Source organism: Bombina bombina, chromosome 1 (assembly GCF_027579735.1).
Source record: "Bombina bombina isolate aBomBom1 chromosome 1, aBomBom1.pri, whole genome shotgun sequence".
NCBI classification, from domain to species: domain Eukaryota; kingdom Metazoa; phylum Chordata; class Amphibia; order Anura; family Bombinatoridae; genus Bombina; species Bombina bombina.
The window spans coordinates 476,380,623-476,404,063 of NC_069499.1; the positions used below are offsets into that span (position 1 = coordinate 476,380,623).

The window sequence follows — 23,441 nt, forward strand, 5'->3', positions numbered from 1 at the left end:
CAGACATGTTTAAACAGACAGCAATGAGACTAGCAAGCTTGGAAAACACTTTAAAACAAGTTTACAAGCAATATAAAAAACGTTACTGCGCCTTTAAGAAACACAAATGTTCCCAAATTTTGAAATAACAGTGAAAAAATGCAGTTACACTAACAAAATTTTTACAGTGTATGTAATAAGTTAGCAGAGCATTGCACCCACTTGCAAATGGATGATTAACCCCTTAATACCAAAAACGGAATAACAAATGACAAAAACGTTTTTTAAACAGTCACAACAACTGCCACAGCTCTACTGTGGCTTTTTACCTCCCTCAATACGACTTTTGAAGCCTTTTGAGCCCTTCAGAGAAGTCCTGGATCATGCAGGAAGAAGCTGGATGTCTGTGTCTGTAATTTTTGCTGTGCAAAAAAACGCCAAAATAGGCCCCTCCCACTCATATTACAACAGTGGGAAGCCTCAGGGAACTGTTTCTAGGCAAAATTCAAGCCAGCCATGTGGAAAAAACTAGGCCCCAATAAGTTTTATCACCAAACATATGTAAAAAACGATTAAACATGCCAGCAAACATTTTAAAATACACTTTTATAAGAGTATGTATCTCTATTAATAAGCCTGATACCAGTCGCTATCACTGCATTTAAGGCTTTACTTACATTACTTCGGTATCAGCAGCATTTTCTAGCAAATTCCATCCCTAGAAAAATATTTTAACTGCACATACCTTATTACAGGAAAACCTGCACGCTATTCCCCCTCTGAAGTTACCTCACTCCTCAGAATATGTGAGAACAGCAAAGGATCTTAGCTACTTCTGCTAAGATCATAGAAAACGCAGGCAGATTCTTCTTCTAAATACTGCCTGAGATAAACAGTACACTCCGGTACCATTTAAAAATAACAAACTTTTGATTGAAGAAATAAACTAAGTATAAAACACCACAGTCCTCTTACGACCTCCATCTTAGTTGAGAGTTGCAAGAGAATGACTGGATATGGCAGTGAGGGGAGGAGCTATATAGCAGCTCTGCTGTGGGTGATCCTCTTGCAACTTCCTGTTGGGAAGGAGAATATCCCACAAGTAATGGATGATCCGTGGACTGGATACACTTAACAAGAGAAATATATACAAAATAAAAGTTATAAAAGCTTTTAAAACTGTCAATTTATTAAGGTCATTATAGTGAAACAATTACATGCTCACATTTGCTAGAGCACACCTTTTTTTTTACTACAGGCCCTATATGTGTTTAACCTCTTTAGAGAACTGCTAGTCCCGAGAGAAAACAGGTGTTAACCCAATCAGCAGAGGCAGCTGCACAGCTGGGTCATTTAAGTACTACTGTTAATTGGGTCAACACCCATTTCTGCTAAGGTCCAGCAGTTCTATGCAGCTCCTGAGCATTAATTTAACTATGTGTTTGACCAATTTGGGGTTAAAAACATAGAGATGCAGGGTTGCTAGTGATAAAGTTACATGCTCTGATGAATCAGAGCATGCCATTTTTTCCACTATAATGACCCTTTAATGATTTGCAAACTACTTTAAAACCATTGGGAGTATCTCTATCATACTCCCTTACATTTGCCAACCGTTTCTCTCATTTACTAGAAGCAGATCCATTTAATCCCACTTCACTGTACTGATCAGAATCCCATACCTCCTTTGTCGTACTATTGACACTCTACTCGTGCAAATGTAAAACATAAGCTAGAAGACTAGTCACAAACCTCTTGCGCAATTCCAAAGAACTCTGATGCCAAGCGTAGGAGAGCTCTTCTGTTCTCCAGTACACTGAGGAGGGAATCCCAGGCATCTTTAAGGGTCGCTGCCATGGCATCATACACTTGACTTTGATCTTTGTTTTCCTCAGCTGTCTTGTCTGCTTCATTTAACAGATCCCACACATGATCTTCTAAAGACTGTAGAGCCAACAAAAAAGGCAACATAACTATAAAGGGAGAAATGGTCATTTAAAGGGACATGAAACTCAAAATGTAATTCCTCATAAAATGTTTATTTATGCATAATGAAGAAAAAAAAAAACTTTACAATGTGCTCCTCCAGTAGTTTATAGGGACAGTTAAGTCAAAAACTTTCTAAACTACTTCTAATATAAAATACTAGTACTAAAGCCCGTGTACACGGGCCATTTTTTGCAGTACAGCGGTCCGACCCCTTGCTCTCACCCCCTCTCTATTGCTCTCTCTCCCCCTCTCCTTTGCACTCTACCCTCTTTTGCTCTCTCTCTCCCCTCTTTGGCTCTCTCTGCCCCCTCTTTTGTTCTCTCACCCCTCTTTGGCTCTCTCTCCCCCCTCTTTGGCTCTCTCTGCCCCCTCTTTTGTTCTCTCTCCCCTCCCCCTTTTTGGTTCTCTCTCCCCCCTCTTTGGCTCTCTCTCCCCCCTTTTTGGCTCTCTCTCCCCCCTCTTTTGTTCTCTCCCCCCTCTTTTGCTCTCTCTCTCCCCTCTTTGGCTCTCTCCCCCATTTCTTTTGCTCTCTCTGCCCCCTCTTTTGTTCTCTTCCCCCTCTTTGGCTCTCTCTGCCCCCTGTTTGACTCTCTCTCCCCCCTCTTTGGCTCTCTCTCGCCCCTCTTTTGTTCTCTCCCCCCCCCCTCTATTTGTCTCTCTCCCCCCTCTTTGGCTCTCTCTCCCCCCTCTTTGGCTCTCTCTGCCCCCTCTTTTGTTCTCTCCCCCCTCTATTTGGCTCTCTCTGCCCCCTCTTTTGTTCTCTCCCCCCTCTATTTGGCTCTCTCTGCCCCCTCTTTTGTTCTCTCCCCCCTCTATTTGGCTCTCTCCCCCATATATTTGGCTCTCTCCCCCATATATTTGGCTCTCTCCCCCATATATTTGGCTCTCTCCCCCCTTCTTTGGCCCTTCTCCCCCCTTCTTTGGCCCTTCTCCCCCCCCCTTCTTTGGCCCTTCTCCCCCCCCCCTTCTTTGGCCCTTCTCCCCCCCCCCTTCTTTGGCCCTTCTCCCCCCCCCTTCTTTGGCCCTTCTCCCCCCTCTCTTGCTCCCTCTCTTGCCATGCCCCCATCGCGGCAGCCCGCCCGGCCACGCCCCTTCACGTCGACACCCGCCCGGCCACGCCTCCTCATGGCGACACCCGCCCGGGCACACCCATCGCAGTGACACCCGCCCGGTCACGCCCCCATCGCGGCACTTCGCCCGACCACGCCCATCGCGGTGACATCCGCCGGTCACACCCCTCGCCGCACCCGGCCACGCCCCCTGACACTCTGCTTCAGCCTTACTCTGTGCTGAGTGTCAGGATCCAAATGGCCAGGTATGTTTGTCACGTGCAGTCTCTACTGCGCATGACTGCATCTGACAAACATACTTGGCCATTTATTATTAGGATGCATTGTTCACTTGGAATTCTTTTTTGAAGAGTAAACCTGTCTAGGCTTCTAGGAGCTCAGGAGTGCGCACGGCTGCTTTAGCAATACTGTTTGCAACATTCTCACTCTTTTTTATTATTTTTTTCAAATTTACTCTTTCCTTTGATGAGCTGTTAAAATGATAACAACGCCTATGTCAGTCCCCATATTGATATGGGGACCCTTTATGTTGTAATTATATTCCAATTTCCGTCACATGATGACATGTATTTTACCATAAAAAGAACTGTGCTGGATAAGGACTTTGATCCTCCCTTGAAGAGCCATTGGCTTGTATAATGGAAAACGGACCTCTAACAAAAGGCCCCATTATCCCCAAGTTGTCTATTCCCTATGACTGCTCATCATCAATCTCAATATGTTCTTTCTTTCATAACATGTTAATTCTAAAAAAATGCAATGCTTTAGCAATACTGTTTGCAACAATGTTAGATAAATTAACATTCCCCCTGACATCTAACTTTTGTCTTGTCTCACTCTAACCACCCAGCTGGCAGCATCAAGTAACATGTCCGATTTCACTCCCACCCATAAGACCCACTATGAATGCTACCCCCTGGCCCCGCATTTTACAAGATTGTTTGGAGTGGTATAGATCTGCACATGGACACACATTTATATGATGGCAAAGAGCCAAATCATTCCTATCATGAGGCTTAGCTGAAATTTACATTGATCCATTTTATCTCTGATGGGCTTTCTCTTGGAATCGATAACATACCGTTAGTTGTATTGTACATGGTTAATGACTAAACAAGTTTAAAGTTTAATAGAATAGTTCTCACGTATTAGTAATTTGCTTAAAGGACCAGTCAATACAGTAGATTTGCATAATCAACAAATGCATGATAAGAAGACAATGCAATAGCACTTAGTCTGAACTTCAAATGAGTAGCAGATTTTTGTTAAATAAATTGCAAAGTTATGTCTATTTCCACTCCCCCTGTACCATGTGACAGCCATCAGCCAATCACAAATGCATATACGTATATGCAGTGAATTCTTGCACATGCTCAGTAGGAGATGGTGACTCAAAAAGTGTAAATATAAAAAGACTGTGCACATTTTGTTAATTGAAGTAAATTGGAAAGTTGTTTTAAATTGCATGCTGTATCTGAATCTTGAAGTTTAATTTTGACTTGAGTGTTCCTTTAACAAATTACAACCTTTAGGATACAAAGGACATGTAATATAAACCAAACTAAAATATAAAACATGCAACAGCTATGGGTTAGCTATGAAGTGTTTTTTTTTACCAGGGCAGCACACAGACACCTCATTATAGAAGAGATCTGATTTATATTATCCATTTATTGCTGCTCAGTAAGGCACAACAATGGACAGTATAGTGTGTGTGGATTTCCTCTTTTTGTATGTCACTCCTAATAAAGCTTGTTTTAAAAAAAAAAAGTTCCATTCTTGCGGCCGTTAATCATCACAAATTTGACACACTGTGCACACTATGTATGATGACTCCCTTGAATGGACAGTAAAGTAAGCATTAAAAACGCTCATGATTCAGATAGGGCATATTTATCAAGGTCTGACAGACCTCTCTGAATACGGCGAGCAATAAGCTCGCCGTATTCAGCATTGCACCAGCAGCTCACAAGAGCTGCTGGTGCAACGCCGCCCCCTGCAGACTCGCGGCCAATTGGCCGCCAGCAGGGGGTTGTCAATCAACCCGATCGTACTCGATCAGGTTGATTTCTGGCGATGTCTGACCGCCTGCAGGCTCGCCAGAAACACTGGGCATCAAACTCCCTACGGAGCTTGATAAATATGCCCCATCGCATGCAATTTTAAACCACTTTTCAATTTACTTCTATTATCTCATTTGCTTTGTTTCTTGGTATCTTTTGTTGTAAAGCATACTTAGGTAGCTGATTGGTGGCTGCACATTTATGCCATTGGTCAGTGGCTCCCAAGAAATATGTTCAGCTAATTTTCAGTAGTGCATTGCTGCTGATTTAACAAAGGATACCAAGAGATTGATGCAAAATTGGAAATAGAACAACATTGAAAAGTTATTTAAAAACATAAATTATGCTTACCAGATAATTTAATTTCCTTCTGTATAAGGAGAGTCAACGGCTTCATTCCTTATTGCTGGGAAATACTGAACCTGGCCACCAGGAGGAGACAAAGACACCCCAGCCAAAAGCTTAAATACCTCTCCCACTTCCCCAATCTCCCAGTCATTCTGCTGAGGGAACAAGGAACAGTAGGAGAAATATCAGGTTATAAAAGGTGCCAGAAGAGAATTATAAATTTAGAGGGCCACCCATCGGAGAGCACGGGCAGGGGCCGTGGACTATCCTTATACAGAAGGAAATGAAATTATTTGCTAAGCATAATTTATATGTTTTCCTTCTTAATATAAGGAGAATCCACGGCTTCATTCCTTACTGTTGGGAAACTTTTACCCAAGCTCTAGAGGACACTGAATGATAACGGGAGGCGGACCCTAATATGAGGGCACCACAGCCTGCAAAACCTTTCTCCCAAAGGCTGCTTCAGCTGAAGCAAAAACATCAAACTTGGAAAATTTTGAAAAAGTGTGTAAGGAGGACCAGGTAGCCGCCTTACAAATCTGATCCATAGAGACCTCTTCTGAAAGGCCCAAGAGGAAGCCACTGCTCTAGTAGAATGGGCAGTAATTCTCTGAGAAAGTCTATGTCACGCTGTCTCATTTTTACAACACCATAATGGAAAAACAAGTACATTTAGGTGTTGGGGTTTAGAGACACTACAACCTGGTATTTGTGGTGGAGATATAGAGCAAGCCTTATTAAAAAAGGAAGCGAAATGGATCTTTAATTTGAACTCTGTAATGCCTAACGGCATGAATGAGGACAATAATTTTTGGGTGTTCCTATAAATAAATGTTTTGATCCACTATTTCAATATTAATATTGTGTACTCTCTAATTTTCAGCTAAATCACGTTTTTTTCTCCATCCTTTGGCGTGCACCCAGAAGCCATTACATAAATTTTCTTGGTATACTTATACGAAGGATATTTTAAGTATATATGCTATTATTACTACACCCATTAACAATAGTATTAATATAGTATTTATAGTCAATGAAGTGGGTTTTAAAATTTATACTTCAAGCTTTAAGAAGTTTTAGATATTATGTTAAATCCATGCAAATAATAGCGACTGCATATCATATGATCCTCATTAAAAATATTAAAAACAAAATTGGTTATTAATCCTATAGATGCACTGGTATATCCAAAAAAGTGCACATAGGTGGGGTTTTCATAGTGATATTAATATATGCAGCAGTCATCATATACCGATAAAATCCTTCTCATTTGGTGGGCATACATATATATATTTTTTGAAGTTTCACCAAAAAATACTACAATCCTTAAAACTAAAGAAATATGTCAAAATAAATTTCCACTTTAATAGCTTTATACACATTCTGTGAATTCAAGTACTACAAATTTATCCAAACAATACTTGAATAATATGTGGCTAAAAATGGCTATAACAATATATATTACATTATCCATCCTACGTCTACCCTTGATACATGTTATGGATAGCCAGGTTTGCTTCGCCGCAAATAACTTATGAAAGCAATAATTATTATTGTAACTGTATCAAGTACACTATATAATGATAAACTTTCGTATGGAATAATCAGAGCGGCAGACGCATCCGCTTCTTTAAAAGTGCACGCAAAGTATGGGATAACAAATTTAATGTATGTGGTAAGGTTCAGAAATAGGATGATCATGGTGTTAAAGCGATAATGTTGCATGTAAACAATCCCAGAAATGTTGCGTTAGGGATTGGTTAAGGCAGATTACATTAGTAGCCTATCAACGCACGCGCATGACACCTCCCTTCTCCTCAGTGACATCACATCGCATATGATTCGCTCAATGGTGGGCGTTACCGATGCTCGCAATCTGATTGGCCTATGGAAAACAAAATAGGGTATTTAAGGACCGTCCCACATACGACTCGGCTTGTCCAATTTTTAATAGCACATTGAGAAAGGCCGCTACTCGGCCGAAACGCGTTTGTGCGATAGTGTGAATGGGTGTTTGGTTTTAAATTTAAATTTAAGTATATTAGTTGTTTCCGTATTTTCTAGTTTACGGCTACTTTAGGAACTCAGTGCTTTTGGCCATCTCTGTCACCTGAAGCCGGGGTATCCTGTTACCGGCCAGGAATACAGGGGGGTGGCTGCACTGTGTTTTCCTTCTTCTATAGTGACCGTATTATTTGGTTGGGAAACTAATACATCACAATTTTTCACTAGTGGTTATATATGCTATATTTTAATAATGTGAATAATAAAAATTCAATTTTTTAATTACTCTAACGCTTAAGTTGAAATATCTTTCAACTAGTATAACACAATGCATATTGGAATGAGTGCTATTTAACCCCTTCTTGTCCCATCTCCCCTATTCCTAAACATACTTTATATTACTTTAAGGGTAAGCACCAGGGATTTTTCAATCCTTTAATTCCTACAGACATTACTGTCACAGTGCCAGTTTATTTCTGTTTCTTTAAACAGATGCGATGAATAACCAGCTTACGAGCTTGAGAGAGAGTATCAGTAACTCTCTCAGAAAACCCTCTCTTGGCAAGGACTAAGCATTCAATCTCCACGCAGTCAGCCTCAGAGAATCTAGATTTTGATGAACAAAGGGACTCTGTTCCAGCAAAAGGTAACTTCCATGGAGGAGAAGATGACATCCTCACTAGATCCGCGAACCACGTCCTTCGCGACCACGATGGAGCAATCAGTATTACTGATGCAGCTTGATGTGACCACTATCCGAGGAAGGAGTGGTAATGGCAAATGTAGATTGGACTGAAACTCCAGGGCACCGCTAATGCAGCTAATAGCTCCGCCTGAGGATCCCTGGACCTTGACCCATATCTGGGTAGTTTGGTTTTGAGACGAGACGCCATGAGATCTATATCTGGTGTCCCCCCACCTGTAGCAAATCTCCGCAAACACATCGGGATGGAGAGACCATTCCCCGTGATGAAAGGATTGTCTGCTGAGAAAATCTGCTTCCCAGTTGTCCACACCCGGAATGTGGATTGCTGACAGCAAACAGCTGTGGGCCTCCGCCCCCTCTGGAATTCGAGATACTTCCCTCATTGCTAGGGAGCTTTTCGTTCCCCCTGATGGTTGCTGTAAGCCACCGAGGTTATATTGTCTGATTGGAATCTGAAAAACTGGGACAAACCCAGAAGAGGCCAAGACTTCAGAGCATTGTAGGTTTCTCGAAATTCCAGAATGTTGATCGGGAGGGATCGTTCCTCCTGAGACCACATGCCCTGTGCCTTCTTGGCACCCCAAACAGCTCCCCATCCTGAGAGAGACTCACGTGCGTAGTCACAATATCCCAGGATGGTCTGAGAAAGGATGTCCCTCGGGACAGATGATCTGGACAGAGCCACCAAGAGATGAAGGGATGGTGCTTGAACTAGAATCTCATTCCAGTAGGGAGCTACCGCTATACCTTGGGTTCTGGTGATGGCCAGGAAAGCCCCTAGAACCTTTGTAAAGATTCTTGGAGCAGTTGCTAGACCAAACGGAAGTGCAATGAACTGGAAGTGCTGATCCAGGAACGCAAACCTTAGGAACTGGAAGTGGTCACTGTGGATTGGAACATGAAGGTAGGTACCCTTCAGATCTAGTGGTCATGAGCTGTCCTTCCTGAACTAGAGGGAGGATGGGCCTTATTGTCTCCAACTTGAACGAGGGGACATTTAAAAAAAAAACTTTAGTCCAGAATCAGACCGGAAAGATCCCTCCTTCTTTGGGACCACAAACAGGTTTGAATAATATCCCAAACCTCTTTCTGCGATAGAAACCAGGACAATGACCCCTAAGTAGGAAAAGATTCCACACGCACCCCAGAAAGGCTTCTGGTTTTGAAGACAGGCTTGAGAGGAGAAATCTGCTCTTGGGGGGGATGAGATTTCAAACCTATCTTGTATCCTTGAGCTATGACATCCAGGACCCACAGATCCTGCACGTCCTTGAACCAAGCGTCTGAAAACAGCAACAGTCTGCCCCTACACGATCCAGTGCCGGATCGGTGGTCACCCCTTCATACCGACTTGTTCTCGGCGGGCTTCTTGCTTTGATTGGATTTATTCCAGGATTGAGCCGGCTTCCAAGAGCTCTTGGATTGCTCGGGCTTAGAGGAGGACTGCCGACGTTGGGACTTTTCAGAATAAAAAGGAACAAAATATTAGATCCTTGTACTTTAGCTTTGTTCTTTTTATCCTGTGGTAGGAAGGCACTCTTGCCCCCTGTAACCGTGGAGATAATGGAGTGCAGGGCCTGGACCAAATAAAATATTTCCCTTAAAGGGGAGGGAAAGTAATCTATATTTAGAAGTCATGTCCGCAGACCAGGACTTCAGCCAGAGTGCCCTACGGGTCTGTACTGAGAAACCAGAAATTTTAGCATTCAGGCGACTAATCTGCATGTTTGCATCACAGATAAAAGAATTAGCAATTCTCAAAGCTTTAATTCTTTCTTGGATAACATCAAGGGGACCCTCCATCTCGATCAAATCCGCTAAGGAGTCGCACCAGTAGGCCGCAGCTCCAGCAACCGAGGCAACAGCCGGTTGAAATAAATATCCCGTATGCTGATTCCAGCTGAGAGTCCGGGACCAGGAATAATTTTTTTAAAGGCAGACGAAGGGGAAATGGAAGATCCAAATCTATCTTACTTGTTTTTAATAATGTTCGCCATCTTTACAGGTACAGGAAAAGTTAGCGGCACTACCCTGTCCTCGTGCACTCTGTCTAATTTAGGGATCAACGGTTCATCAGGCAACTTGGCCTCTGGAACCTAACGTCGACAGAACCTCTTTTAGAAGAAAAGGTAAGTGTTCAATTTTAAATCTAAAGGCTGGCTCTTCCGCAGCCGGAGGCCTAGAGGTAGCAGACTCCGATCCAGAAATTTCAACCTCTGAAGACAGAGTGTGACCCATCCTGAAACAAATCTAATAAATCACTGGATGTCCCCTGGACCGGAGAGCTATGTTTAACCTTTCGCTTGCTCTTGGCGGTAAAGTCCGATGGTAAAAGGCTCCCTCCAGATAGAGGATTAGGTGTGCTACGGGAAGCTGCATGAGATAATGGAGATGACTGATGGGTATGCACCTCACGGGACGGAGAGTCCTCAGAGGTGGACGGCTCAGTAGTACTAAAGGGGTTAACTTTCTTAGACATAATAACCTTGCTGATGCATATGGAACATAGTTAAGAGGGCGGGCACACCAATGCATCCTCACAACAAGGTATTACTATTAGGAATAGAGGGACTGCCCTCAAGCATATCAGAAACCTCCATAGCTTGCGCTAACAACAGTAGGATGCAGAATAAATAAACTTTTTATTTCTCACAAAACGGCACCTTTATACTCCCAATGACTGGGACACTCACCACCTCCTAGACCCAGAACAGAGAAACAAGCGACTTCTCTCAATAGCTAGCTCAGTCAGGAAGGAGAAAACGAAAGTGGTACCCCACCCGGTCACGTGGTGCGCAAGACAGGAATGCCCTTGCAATTAGAAAAAGCGCACCAAGCTACAAGCAGCGCAGCGCTCAAAGTTAAAGTAAAAACCTGTATGTTCTGTTACCGCATAACAACAGTTTATGAGCCCACAAAAATAAATCTCACACATAAAACAGCATACAATCAAAGTATCACATTTGATGAATCTCAACTGTTCAATAACCTCCCTCAGGAGATATTAACCCATGATTCTATTAAAATAAAAGGAGCCACATTGTGACCCTGTCTTGTAGCATCGCTCCTGACATGGACTTGAGTGAAGAAAAGCAAACAGTGAAACTCGTCAACACTGGTTGCTTAAGGTGCTGTTAGCAAGCAGTCTGGATGGGTTCGCTGGAAGAATCTCCCTGCATCTCCAGACTCTAACTTTCATCAATGCTCTCACTGAGAGGTTGATAAGACTACTTAAAACTCCAGTTCCATATCGAAAGGCATATACCCCTCCTGAGGAACAACTCTTCTGACACTTCTCTGCCATCTTCCTGTGACAAAAGGCAAATAATGACTGGGGGATAGGGGAAGGGGAGAGGTATTTAAGCCTTTGGCTGGGGTGTCTTTGCCTCCTCCTGGTGGCCAGGTTCAGTATTTCCCAACAGTAAGGAATGAAGCCGTGGACTCTCCTTATATTAAGAAGGAAATTGTATTCTCTATCTGAATCATGAAAGAAACATTTTGGATTTCATGTCACTTTGAGATGTTCACAGAGCAGACTGTCAGCCACTGCAACACTCAAGGCATTTAATATTTTTGTCATGTATAACAGACTGCGTGTCTGTCTGGGACTTTACCTTCACAGCCCTTTAGGGTTTTAGGGGAAACATACCCAAACTATTGTCAAGATTAAAAGGTCTGTTTATTTGCAGTTCACAGCAATATTCCAGCAAATCAAACAAACAGTGAGTTTTCAACATATAATCTGGACTGTATCCTGTACAATCAATCACCTTGATAGTGGAGAATCGGCCCACCTGTCTTTTCCGAATACTTCAACCCATGGAACAGGTTTAAACACAGTATTTCCCTGTGGCTGCCACATAAGGTAGTGATTTCTCAAAACACTGGGTCCTAAATACACCCCATTCACAACTCTGCTTTTATGTTAAGTGTTTATGTGTGGCTTATATGTACAAAGTTCTAGACTAAAAAGTACCCTCCTGTACATGACACTGTCTCCAACTGCACACTTCTGCAAATTGCTCCCATATCGGCTCTGGACTGGCTGCTTCCAATACGAAAGTATTTCAACGGCAAGATCACTTACACCAATAGTTTGTATTTTAGCCTATCTGAGACAAAGATCTGTCCTCCTTCACTACATCATTCACATTCTTATTCACTATAGTAAACCAGTGAATTGGTGGCGATTCAAAAGACATGTGAAAACTTGACACATCTTGCTCAGATTCTAAAATCCTGGCATATTCAAAGCTTTATTGGACTGAAGATGAATATCCATGACCTATACGATATCACATAAATATTATGTTATTCAGCTATTTATTTATTTTTTTTAAATCAATGACACACTAAGGAATTTTAAATGTCTTCTAGTTACAATTGTTGGTTGCCAATAAAAATGTAAGTATATTGCAGCTTTTACTCTTCACACTTGTTAAAAGTCAATTTTGTTGTTCCAGTCCATCAGGTCTTGTATAGTTACATATCAGGCACAGAACAGTATCATAGTAATAATCATTGTGGCCTTTACCATGACAAAGAACAGAACTTGCTGGAGATATATCAAGAATGCAGTTGCCTCACAGATAACAGTGACATTATAATAACATTGTGATCAAGTTAAAAATACACCAAGACACTTGATGCAGGTATTGGAAGCATATTTAAAAATAAAATTCTATTAAAAAAAAAAAAAAGGGATTCTGGTTAAAACAAACAAAAAAATAATAATACTGGGAGTTATTTATCATTATTTATCAATATATTATTTGAAGTATTTACTATATTTTTATAACAAATGTTTTTTATTGAACATAAAATTATCTGCTATTTTTTATTTAATGTTTCATCTTTTGTTTAGATAAAACCAAAATGTATGCTAACCTGATAAATGAATTTATTTCATGGTGGTGAGAGTCCACAAGCCATTACTCTTGGGAATGCCACTCCTGCAAACCAGACGAAGCTCCTCAAAGCTCTGATAGCACTTAAGGTAGGAAAAGAAAAAGCAGGGAAAGAGAGAGCAAATTAGAACTGATGTCAGAAAAAAAATATCAGGTTAGCACGAATTTTGTTTTCTTTCATAAGGTAGTGAGAGTCCACAAGCCATTACTCCTGGGAACTAATACCCAAGCTGTGGAGTAATTGGACAGGACAAAAAAAAACAAAAACAAAAATCTTTGAAGCATCCACCTAAATACCAGACACTGCTGCCTGAAGAACTTTCCTATCAAAGACATCAAAGTGGAAGACATTATAGAAAGTATATAAGAAAAACCATGTAGCTGCCTTGCAAATTTGTTCAACATAAGCCTCATTCTTAAACTCAAGAAGAGGAAACTGATCTAATAAAATAGATAAAAATGTGTTTTTGAAAGACTACTCCACCTCCAAAAAACCCTTGGTAATCAATAGTGTTAGTTGAGAAGCTAAAGAGACGACTGTGTCCTTCTGACCCTTACGTGAAACAAGGACACACCAATTAAAGGATGGCATAAAAACCTATGAAATTTGTAGATATAATTATAATGGCTTACAACATCAAAAATAAGTACAGGTAGCCCTCAGTTTACGCTGGGGTTAGGTTCTAGGAGGAATGGTTGTAAATCGAAACTGTTGTAAATTGAAACCCAGTTTATAATGTAAGTCAATGGGAAGTGAGGGAGTTAGGCTCCAGGCCCCTCTCAAAATTGTCATAAGTAACACCTAATACATTATTTTTAAAGCTTTAAAATTAAGACTTTAAATGCTAAACAGCATTATAAACCTCATAATATAGATTGTATCATCATCAAACCAAGTTTAATGAACAAAAACATTTGCTAAACAGCACCTAATAAAATAATTACACAACAGACTGCATCATCATCAAACTAAGTTTAATGAACAAAAATGTTTTTTTACTTGCATTTTTCTGCAAACAGTTCTCTGCATTGCTAGCATGTTAGATAATATTGGGTCTGCACCTATTCTATGCATTTCAATCTGCAGTGATTAATAGGCAGTTAGGCACCGTCACCTGAAGCTGCTGGACAGGAAGATAATAGGGAAGTGGCTGCTAAATTTTGCTCAATAGATCTGGTCTGATCTGTGTACACAGATCCATTTAAGGCTATTAAGTTGCATAACTTTGCTGCAAAACAAGCGGACAGCTCCACCTACTGGCTATTTTAATTAGTGCATTGCTTTCCAAATGACTGGAAAAAAAAAGGTTGTTATTCTGAAACGGCGCAAATTGAACCGGCGTAACCCGAGGGCCACCTGTAGAGACTTTCAATTGAATTATTTTGATTGGGCAAGAAGTGTAAACAACTCAAACTCTTCTGGCAGAAGAAGTTGCTAAAAACAACAAAAAAATTCTAAGACAGAAACAAAATGTCCAAAGCATGTACATATTTGAAAGGAGAAACCTGTAAAGCTTTAAAAAAAAAATCAAAAAAAAAAATCAGTGAATGTTCCAAGGAGGAGAAATTGGTTTAACCCTGAACAAAGCCTAGCTTTCAAAAAAACTTAGCAATTTTATTAACTTATTGGAATTCTAAACGAATTCTAAATAAAACCCTGATTTTAACAGCAGGAGAAAACAAAAAAAAACTTTCCATAGAAATTGCACTTGTAACAGGCTTTTTGGCCTGATGATTAAAGGGACCTCGAAAAAGTAGGTCACGATGAAGAGAAAAACTTAACATCTGAATCAGATTCGCAAACTAAGTTCTTACCACCTTTATGAAAGAAATATAAACTATGCATTAATAAGCTATGGACACAACACAAAAGTTAATACAAGCCTAGAGACCTGTTTTCTCAAAGATATTGTCAGCCACCGTACATCTTCTGTATTTCATGCCTCCGTGTGAAACTCTTTAACCCCTTCGTTGCTCTGGATAAAAAAAAAAATGTATTCATGCGCATCACTACCTGTAGGCGCATGACACCATTCTCGTCATGCAGGGGGGTCAATCCCAGGTTTCATGAGCGTGTCAGTGACATAACCACATACACATAGGGGGCTGAACCAGGAAACACTGGTAGCTGCAAGGGAGATGATTTTCAAACCCCTTGATCTGTGTTCCCTTAGCAGCTACAAACCTCCAAGACCCCTCATTTGAAAGAGAATAGTCTTGGAGCAATACCCCACAACAGATATGCTTGTGGACATTACATTACAAGTAACAAAGTATATATAATATAGTCAAGTCTTCACTATGGTAACAGTGAACACCTTGCAAGAGAAAAAGTGTTTTTATTTCTGTACTACACAATTGGGACTCTCTAATCTATATTATAACCCCCAAAAGCCAATTTGAGCCCCTATTTCATATGTGGCTACCCTTGATGCCAATTTAGTCATTAGATCACAGTAACAAGAGTAGTCACATGGCAGTTTTCAATATTATTTAAAGTGAAGGTCAATTTTGACAAATTAGTGCCCGTTTTTTTAATAATTCTATTAAAAACAAGGGCACTTTAATTCATCAAAATTGACATTTCAAGCGTTTTCTTCAAAAACTTACCTTTTAATCCTGAAAGCTGCTCCACTGATTCCCCCGGCTTCCTCCAATCACGGTGTCATTCCCCCCCCCCCCCCCCCCCCCCGGGGATCATGGCCTGAGGGAACGCTGAGATTGGATGAAGCCGGACTCGTCATTTTGGACCCGCGAAGAGGACTTGCAACAGGCGGAGGAACTGCTGCAGTGGCTCTCAGGATTAAAAGGTAAGTTTTTGAAGAAAACGCTTGAAATGTCAATTTTGATGAATTAAAGTGCCCTTGTTTTTAATAGGATTATTCAAAACCAGGCACTAATTCGTCCAAAATTGACCTTCACTTTAATAAAATCTTAGCAAAAATATATGCGTTTTTTACATTTTTGGCGCTACTATCACACATGCCATGAAATATAAATATAATAATGGTATATTGTGAATTTGCTGTGTCTCCTAAAAAAAAAAAAATATAGAATTTGTGTGGGTCACTCACTGAAATTTGACTTAAAATAGGGTTCAAATGTAGGTAACAAAAAAGCTCAAAATTGGCTCAGCACTGAAGTGTAAAAAAAACAGCAGCAAAAAAACATAATTTACGTAAGAACTTACCTGATAAATTAATTTCTTTCATGGTGGCGAGAGTCCATGAGCTGTTACGTATGGGATATTCATTCATACCAGGAGGAGGCAAAGTTTCCCAAACCTCATAAGCCTATACCCCACCCACCTCACACATACCTCAGTTTTATGTATAACCAAGTGGTAAGGTGTTTAAGGAGTAAAATCCAAAAAAAGAGGAGCAGGGAAAAAAGATGAGCATTTAAACAAAAAAATGTAACACACAAATAGGTGGGCCTCGTGGACTCTCACCACCATGAAAGAAATTAATTTATCAAGTAAGTTCTTACATTAATTGTTTTCTTTCATATACATAGCAAGAGTCCACGAGATGTTACGTATGGGATATAATACGCAAGATGTGAAAGTCCATGAGTAACAAGAAAGGTAGGGATACAATAAAAACTGCTTTTTCCATCCACTGAGCAATAAAATCCAAAAAAATAAAGTATTTTATGACAAAAAAACTCAAAGTACAGGCACCATTATCAAACTGAGACAACTGCCTAAATAACCTAACAAAAGATGCTTCTGACAAGGCAAAAACATCAGAATGGTAAAACTTAGTAAAGGTTTACAGAGATGACAAAGTAGCCGCTTTGCAAATTTGATCAACTGAAGCCTCATTCTTGAAAGTCCAAGATGTGGTAACCAATCTAGTAGAATGAGCTGTAATTCTCTGAGGCAGAGACTGACCCGCCTCCAAATAAGCTTTGTGAATCAAACATTTTAACCAAGAGGTTAAATAAATAGCTGAGGCCTTCTGACCTTTCCTAGAACCGGAAAAAGAATAAAAAGACTAGAAGTCTGTCTGAATTATTTAGTAGCATCAAAATAAAATTTAAAATGCTCTAAAATCATCCAATGAATGCATTGATTTTTTCGGATTAGGATGCAAAGAGGGAACAATACATTTCCCTATTAATGTTAGAATTAACAACCTTTGGTAAAAATTTGAAAGAGGTCTGCAAAACAGCTTTATCTTAAAGGAAAATCAGATAAAGGAGACTTACAAGAAAGAGCAGACAATTCAGAAACTTTTCTAGCAGAAGAGATAGCCAAAGAAACAATAATTTCCAAGAAAGTAGTTTAATGTCCAAGGAATGCATAGGCTCAAAGGGAGGAGCTTGCAAAATCCTTAACACCAGATTTAGACTCCAAGGAGGAGAAATTAGTTTAATAACCGGTTTCATTCGAATTAAAGCTTGAACATAACAATGTCTGGAAGATGAGCAATTTTTCTCTGGAACATGACAGAAAGAGCAGAGATTTGTCCTTTAAAAGTACTTGCAAACAAACATTTAACCAAACCATCCTGAAGAAACTGAAGAATCCTAGGAATTCTAAAATAATGCCAAGAGAAATAATGGAGCAGCACACTATGCAATATGTTTAACAAACTTTATGATAAATCCTTTCTTGAAACAGGCTTGCGGGCCTGAGTCAGAGAAACCTGTGACTGAGAACTAAGCATTACATTTTCATGCTATTAAGTTTAGAGACCTTAGATCTGGAAGGAAGAAGGGACCTTGAAACAGAAGATCTGGCCTTAGAGGAAGAGGCCATGGCAGGCAACTTGACAATCGAACTAGGTCCGCATACTAAATCATGTGAGGCCACGCAGGGGCTATTAGAAATACAGAGGCCTGTTCCATCTTGATTTTGGAGATTACTCTGGGAAGAAGGACGAGAGGAAGCGATAAGTAAGCAGGCTGGTAAGACGAAGGCATTTCTAAAGCATCCAACAGCTCGAGATACTTCTGTCATGGCTAAGGAACTTAGAGTTCCCCCTTGATGATTGACATATGCCACTGTTGTGCCCTCAAAAGAGCCCGGAGTTCCAAGATATTGATTGGTAGCCTTGCCTCCCACGGCTTCCAAACTCCTTGTGCTGTCAGAGACCCGTAGACGGCTCCTCAACCTGTAAGTGTGGTGATCACAGACTATTTAGGACGAGCAAAGGAAGGCCCCTGAAGAATAAGGAGGTGATTTAACCACCAAGTCAGAGAAAGTTGTATCTTGGGATCTAAGAATATCAGTTGTAGAGGTCTCATATTACAATGAGCAAAAGGGATCAGATACTGCAATCATGAGACCTAGAACTTCCATACACATAGCCACTGAAGAGAATGATAGAGACTGAAGGTTTAGACAAGCTGAAACCAATTTCATTCTTCTCTTTTCTGTCAGGGAAAGAGTCATGGGCACTAAATATATCTGGAAACCTAAAAAGGTGACCTTTGTCTGAGGAATCAAGGAACTTTTTGGTAAATTGATCCTCCAACCATGTTCTTGAAAAAACAACAGCAATTGTTTGGTGTGAGATTCTGGAATGAAAAGATTGAGCTAGTACAAAGATATTGTCCAAATAAGGAAACAATGCAATACCCTGCACACTGATTACATATAAAAGAGCACCGAGAACCTTTGAAAAAATTCTTGGAGCTGTTGCTAGGCCAAATGGAAGAGACACAAACTGGTAATGCTTTTCCAGAAAAGAGAACCTCAGAAATTGATAATGTTCTGGGTGGATAGGGATGTGAAGGTAAGCATCCTGTAAATCTATTGTGGACATAAAGGGACCTTGTTGAACAAAAAGGCAGAATAGTCCTTATAGTTTCCATCTTGAAAGTTGGAACTCTCACAAATTTGTTTAGAGATTTCAGATCCAAAATTAGTCTGAAGGAATTTTCCTTTTTTGGTACAATAAAGAGATTTGAATAAAAACATAATTTATGCTTACCTGATAAATTTATTTCTCTTGTAGTGTATCCAGTCCACGGATCATCCATTACTTATGGGATATTCTCCTTCCCAACAGGAAGTTGCAAGAGGATCACCCACAGCAGAGCTGCTATATAGCTCCTCCCCTAACTGTCATATCCAGTCATTCGACCGAAAACAAACAGAGAAAGGAGAAACCATAGGGTGCAGTGGTGACTGTAGTTTAAAATTTAGACCTGCCTTAAAAGGACAGGGCGGGCCGTGGACTGGATACACTACAAGAGAAATAAATTTATCAGGTAAGCATAAATTATGTTTTCTCTTGTTAAGTGTATCCAGTCCACGGATCATCCATTACTTATGGGATACCAATTCCAAAGTTAAAGTACACGGATGATGGGAGGGACAAGGCAGGATTAAGCGGAAGGAACCACTGCCTGAAGAACCTTTCTCCCAAAAACAGCCTCCGAAGAAGCAAAAGTATCAAATTTGTAAAATTTGGAAAAAGTGTGAAGCGAAGACCAAGTCGCGGCCTTGCAAATCTGTTCAACAGAGGTTTCATTTTTAAAGGCCCAGGTGGAAGCCACAGCTCTAGTGGAATGAGCTGTAATCCTTTCAGGGGGCTGCTGTCCAGCAGTCTCATAGGCTAAGCGTATTATGCTCCGAAGCCAAAAGGAAAGAGAGGTTGCCAAAGCTTTTTGACCTCTCCTCTGTCCAGAGTAAACGACAAACAGGGTAGATGTTTGACGAAAATCTTTAGTAGCTTGTAAGTAAAACTTCAAGGCACGGACAACATCCAGATTATGTAAAAGACGTTCCATCTTTGAAGAAGGATTAGGACACAATGATGGAACAACAATCTCTTGATTGATATTCTTGTTAGAAACCACCTTAGGTAAAAACCCAGGTTTGGTACGCAGGACTACCTTATCTGCATGGAAAATCAGATAAGGAGAATCACATTGTAAGGCAGATAGCTCAGAGACTCTCTGAGCCGAGGAAATAGCCATCAAAAACAGAACTTAACAAGATAAAAGTTTAATATCAATGGAATAAAGGGGTTCAAACTGAACTCCTTGAAGAACTTTAAGAACCAAGTTTAAGCTCCACGGGGGAGCAACAGGTTTAAACACAGGCTTAATTCTAACCAAAGCCTGGCAAAATGCCTGGACGTCTGGAACCTCTGCCAGACGCTTGTGCAAAAGAATAGACAGAGCAGAAATCTGTCCCTTTAAGGAACTAGCGGATAATCCTTTGTCCAAGCCCTCTTGGAGAAAAGACAATATTCTAGGAATCCTAACCTTACTCCATGAGTAATTCTTGGATTCACACCAATAAAGATATTTACTCCATATCTTGTGGTAGATTTTCCTGGTAACAGGCTTTCGTGCCTGTATTAAAGTATCAATGACTGACTCGGAGAAGCCACGCTTTGATAGAATCAAGCGTTCAATCTCCATGCAGTCAGTCTCAGAGAAATTAGATTTGGATGATTGAAAGGACCTTGTATCAGAAGGTCCTGTCTTAGAGGCAGAGTCCATGGTGGAAAGGATGACATGTCCACTAGGTCTGCATACCAAGTCCTGCGTGCTATCAGAATCACTGATGCTCTCTCCTGTTTGATTTTGGCAATCAGTCGAGGGAGCAGAGGAAACGGTGGAAACACACAAGCCAGGTTGAAGAACCAAGGCGCTGCTAGAGCATCTATCAGCGTCGCTTCTGGGTCTCTGAACCTGGATCCGTAACAAGGAAGCTTGGCGTTCTGGCGAGACGCCATGAGATCCAACTCTGGTTTGCCCCAACGATGAATCAACTGAGCAAACACCTCCGGATGGAGTTCCCACTCCCCCGGATGAAAAGTCTGATGACTTAGAAAATCCGCCTCCCAGTTCTCCACGCCTGGGATATGGATTGCTGACAGGTGGCAAGAGTGGCACTCTGCCCAGCGAATTATTTTTGAGACTTCTAACATCGCTAGGGAACTCCTGGTTCCCCCTTGATGATTGATGTAAGCCACAGTCGTGATGTTGTCCGACTGAAATCTGATGAACCTCAGTGTTGCTAACTGAGGCCAAGCCAGAAGAGCATTGAATATCGCTCTTAACTCCAGAATATTTATTGGAAGGAGTTTCTCCTCCTGAGTCCACGATCCCTGTGCCTTCAGGGAATTCCAGACTGCACCCCAACCTAGAAGGCTGGCATCTGTTGTTACAATTGTCCAATCTGGCCTGCGAAAGGTCATACCCTTGGATAGGTGTACCCGAGACAACCACCAGAGAAGAGAATCTCCGGTCTCTTGATCCAGATTTAGCAGAGGGGACAAATCTGTGTAATCTCCATTCCACTGACTCAGCATGCATAATTGCAGCGGTCTGAGATGAAGGCGCGCAAATGGCACTATGTCCATTGCCGCTACCATTAAGCCGATTACCTCCATGCACTGAGCTACCGAAGGGCGCGGAATGGAGTGAAGAACACGGCAAGCATTTAGAAGTTTTGATAACCTGGACTCCGTCAGGTAAATTTTCATTTCTACAGAATCTATAAGAGTCCCTAAGAAGGAGACTCTTGTGAGTGGGGATAGAGAACTCTTTTCCTCGTTCACTTTCCACCCGTGCGACCTCAGAAATGCCAGAACTATCTCTGTATGAGACTTGGCAACTTGAAAGCTTGACGCCTGTATCAGGATGTCATCTAGATACGGAGCCACCGCTATGCCTCGCGGTCTTAGAACCGCCAGAAGTGAGCCCAGAACCTTTGTAAAGATTCTCGGGGCTGTAGCCAACCCGAAGGGAAGAGCTACAAATTGGTAATGCCTGTCTAGAAAGGCAAACCTTAGAAACCGATGATGATCTTTGTGAATCGGTATGTGAAGATAGGCATCCTTTAAGTCCACTGTGGTCATGTACTGACCTTTTTGGATCATGGGTAGGATGGTCCGAATAGTTTCCATTTTGAAAGATGGAACTCTGAGGAATTTGTTTAAGATCTTTAGATCCAAAATTGGTCTGAAGGTTCCCTCTTTTTTGGGAACCACAAACAGATTCGAATAAAAACCCTGTCCTTGTTCCGTCCGCGGAACTGGATGGATCACTCCCATAACTAGGAGGTCTTGCACACAGCGTAGGAATGCCTCTTTCTTTATCTGATTTGCAGATAGCCTTGAAAGATGAAATCTCCCTTGTGGCGGGGAAGCTTTGAAGTCCAGAAGATATCCCTGAGATATGATCTCCAACGCCCAGGGATCCCGAACATCTCTTGCCCACGCCTGGGCGAAGGGAGAAAGTCTGCCCCCTACTAGATCAGTCGCCGGATAGGGGGCCATTCCTTCATGCTGTCTTAGAGGAAGCAGCAGGCTTTCTGGCCTGCTTGCCTTTGTTCCAGGACTGGTTAGGTTTCCAGGCCTGCTTAGATTGAGCAAAAGTTCCCTCTTGTTTTGAAGCGGAGGAAGTTGATGCTGCACCTGCCTTGAAATTTCGAAAGGCACGAAAATTAGACTGTTTGGCCTTTGCTTTGGCCCTGTCCTGAGGAAGGGTGTGACCCTTACCTCCAGTAATGTCAGCAATAATTTCCTTCAAACCAGGCCCGAAAAAGGTGTGCCCCTTGAAAGGAATGTTGAGTAATTTAGACTTCGAAGTCACGTCAGCTGACCAGGATTTAAGCCATAGCGCCCTACGCGCTTGGATGGCGAATCCGGAATTCTTAGCCGTTAGTTTAGTCAAATGAACAATGGCATCAGAAACAAATGAGTTAGCTAGCTTAAGTGTTCTAAGCATGTCAATAATTTCAGTCAATGGAGCTGTATGGATGGCCTCTTCCAGGGCCTCAAACCAGAATGCCGCCGCGACCGTGACAGGCGCTATGAATGCAAGGGGCTGTAAAATAAAACCTTGTTGAATAAACATTTTCTTAAGGTAACCCTCCAATTTTTTATCCATTGGATCTGAAAAAGCACAACTGTCCTCAACCGGGATAGTAGTACGCTTTGCTAAAGTAGAAACTGCTCCCTCCACCTTAGGGACCGTCTGCCATAAGTCCCGTGTAGTGGCGTCTATTGGAAACATTTTTCTAAATATAGGAGGTGGGGAAAAAGGCACACCCGGTCTATCCCACTCCTTGCTAATAATTTCTGTAAGCCTTTTAGGTATAGGAAAAACATCAGTACACACCGGTACCGCATAGTATTTATCCAGCCTACACAATTTCTCTGGTACTGCAACTGTGTTACAGTCATTCAGAGCAGCTAATACCTCCCCAAGCAACACACGGAGGTTCTCAAGCTTAAATTTAAAATTAGAAATCTCTGAATCAGGTTTCCCCGAATCAGAGATGTCACCCACAGACTGAAGCTCTCCGTCCTCATGATCTGCATATTGTGACACAGTATCAGACATGGCCCTTACAGCATCTGCGCGCTCTGTATTTCTCCTAACCCCAGAGCAATCGCGC

General features: G+C 41.4%; 1 protein-coding gene across 2 annotated transcripts in view; it reads right to left on the bottom strand.

The window, feature by feature from the left end:
- Positions 1-23,441, bottom strand: part of CCDC141 (coiled-coil domain containing 141) — a 796,073-nt gene that overhangs the window by 641,526 nt on the left and 131,106 nt on the right. For both annotated transcript variants that reach the window (XM_053698512.1, XM_053698511.1), the window contains exon 3: positions 1,732-1,923. In XM_053698512.1, the coding sequence (XP_053554487.1) occupies positions 1,732-1,923 (192 nt within the window). The remainder of the gene's footprint in view (positions 1-1,731; positions 1,924-23,441) is intronic.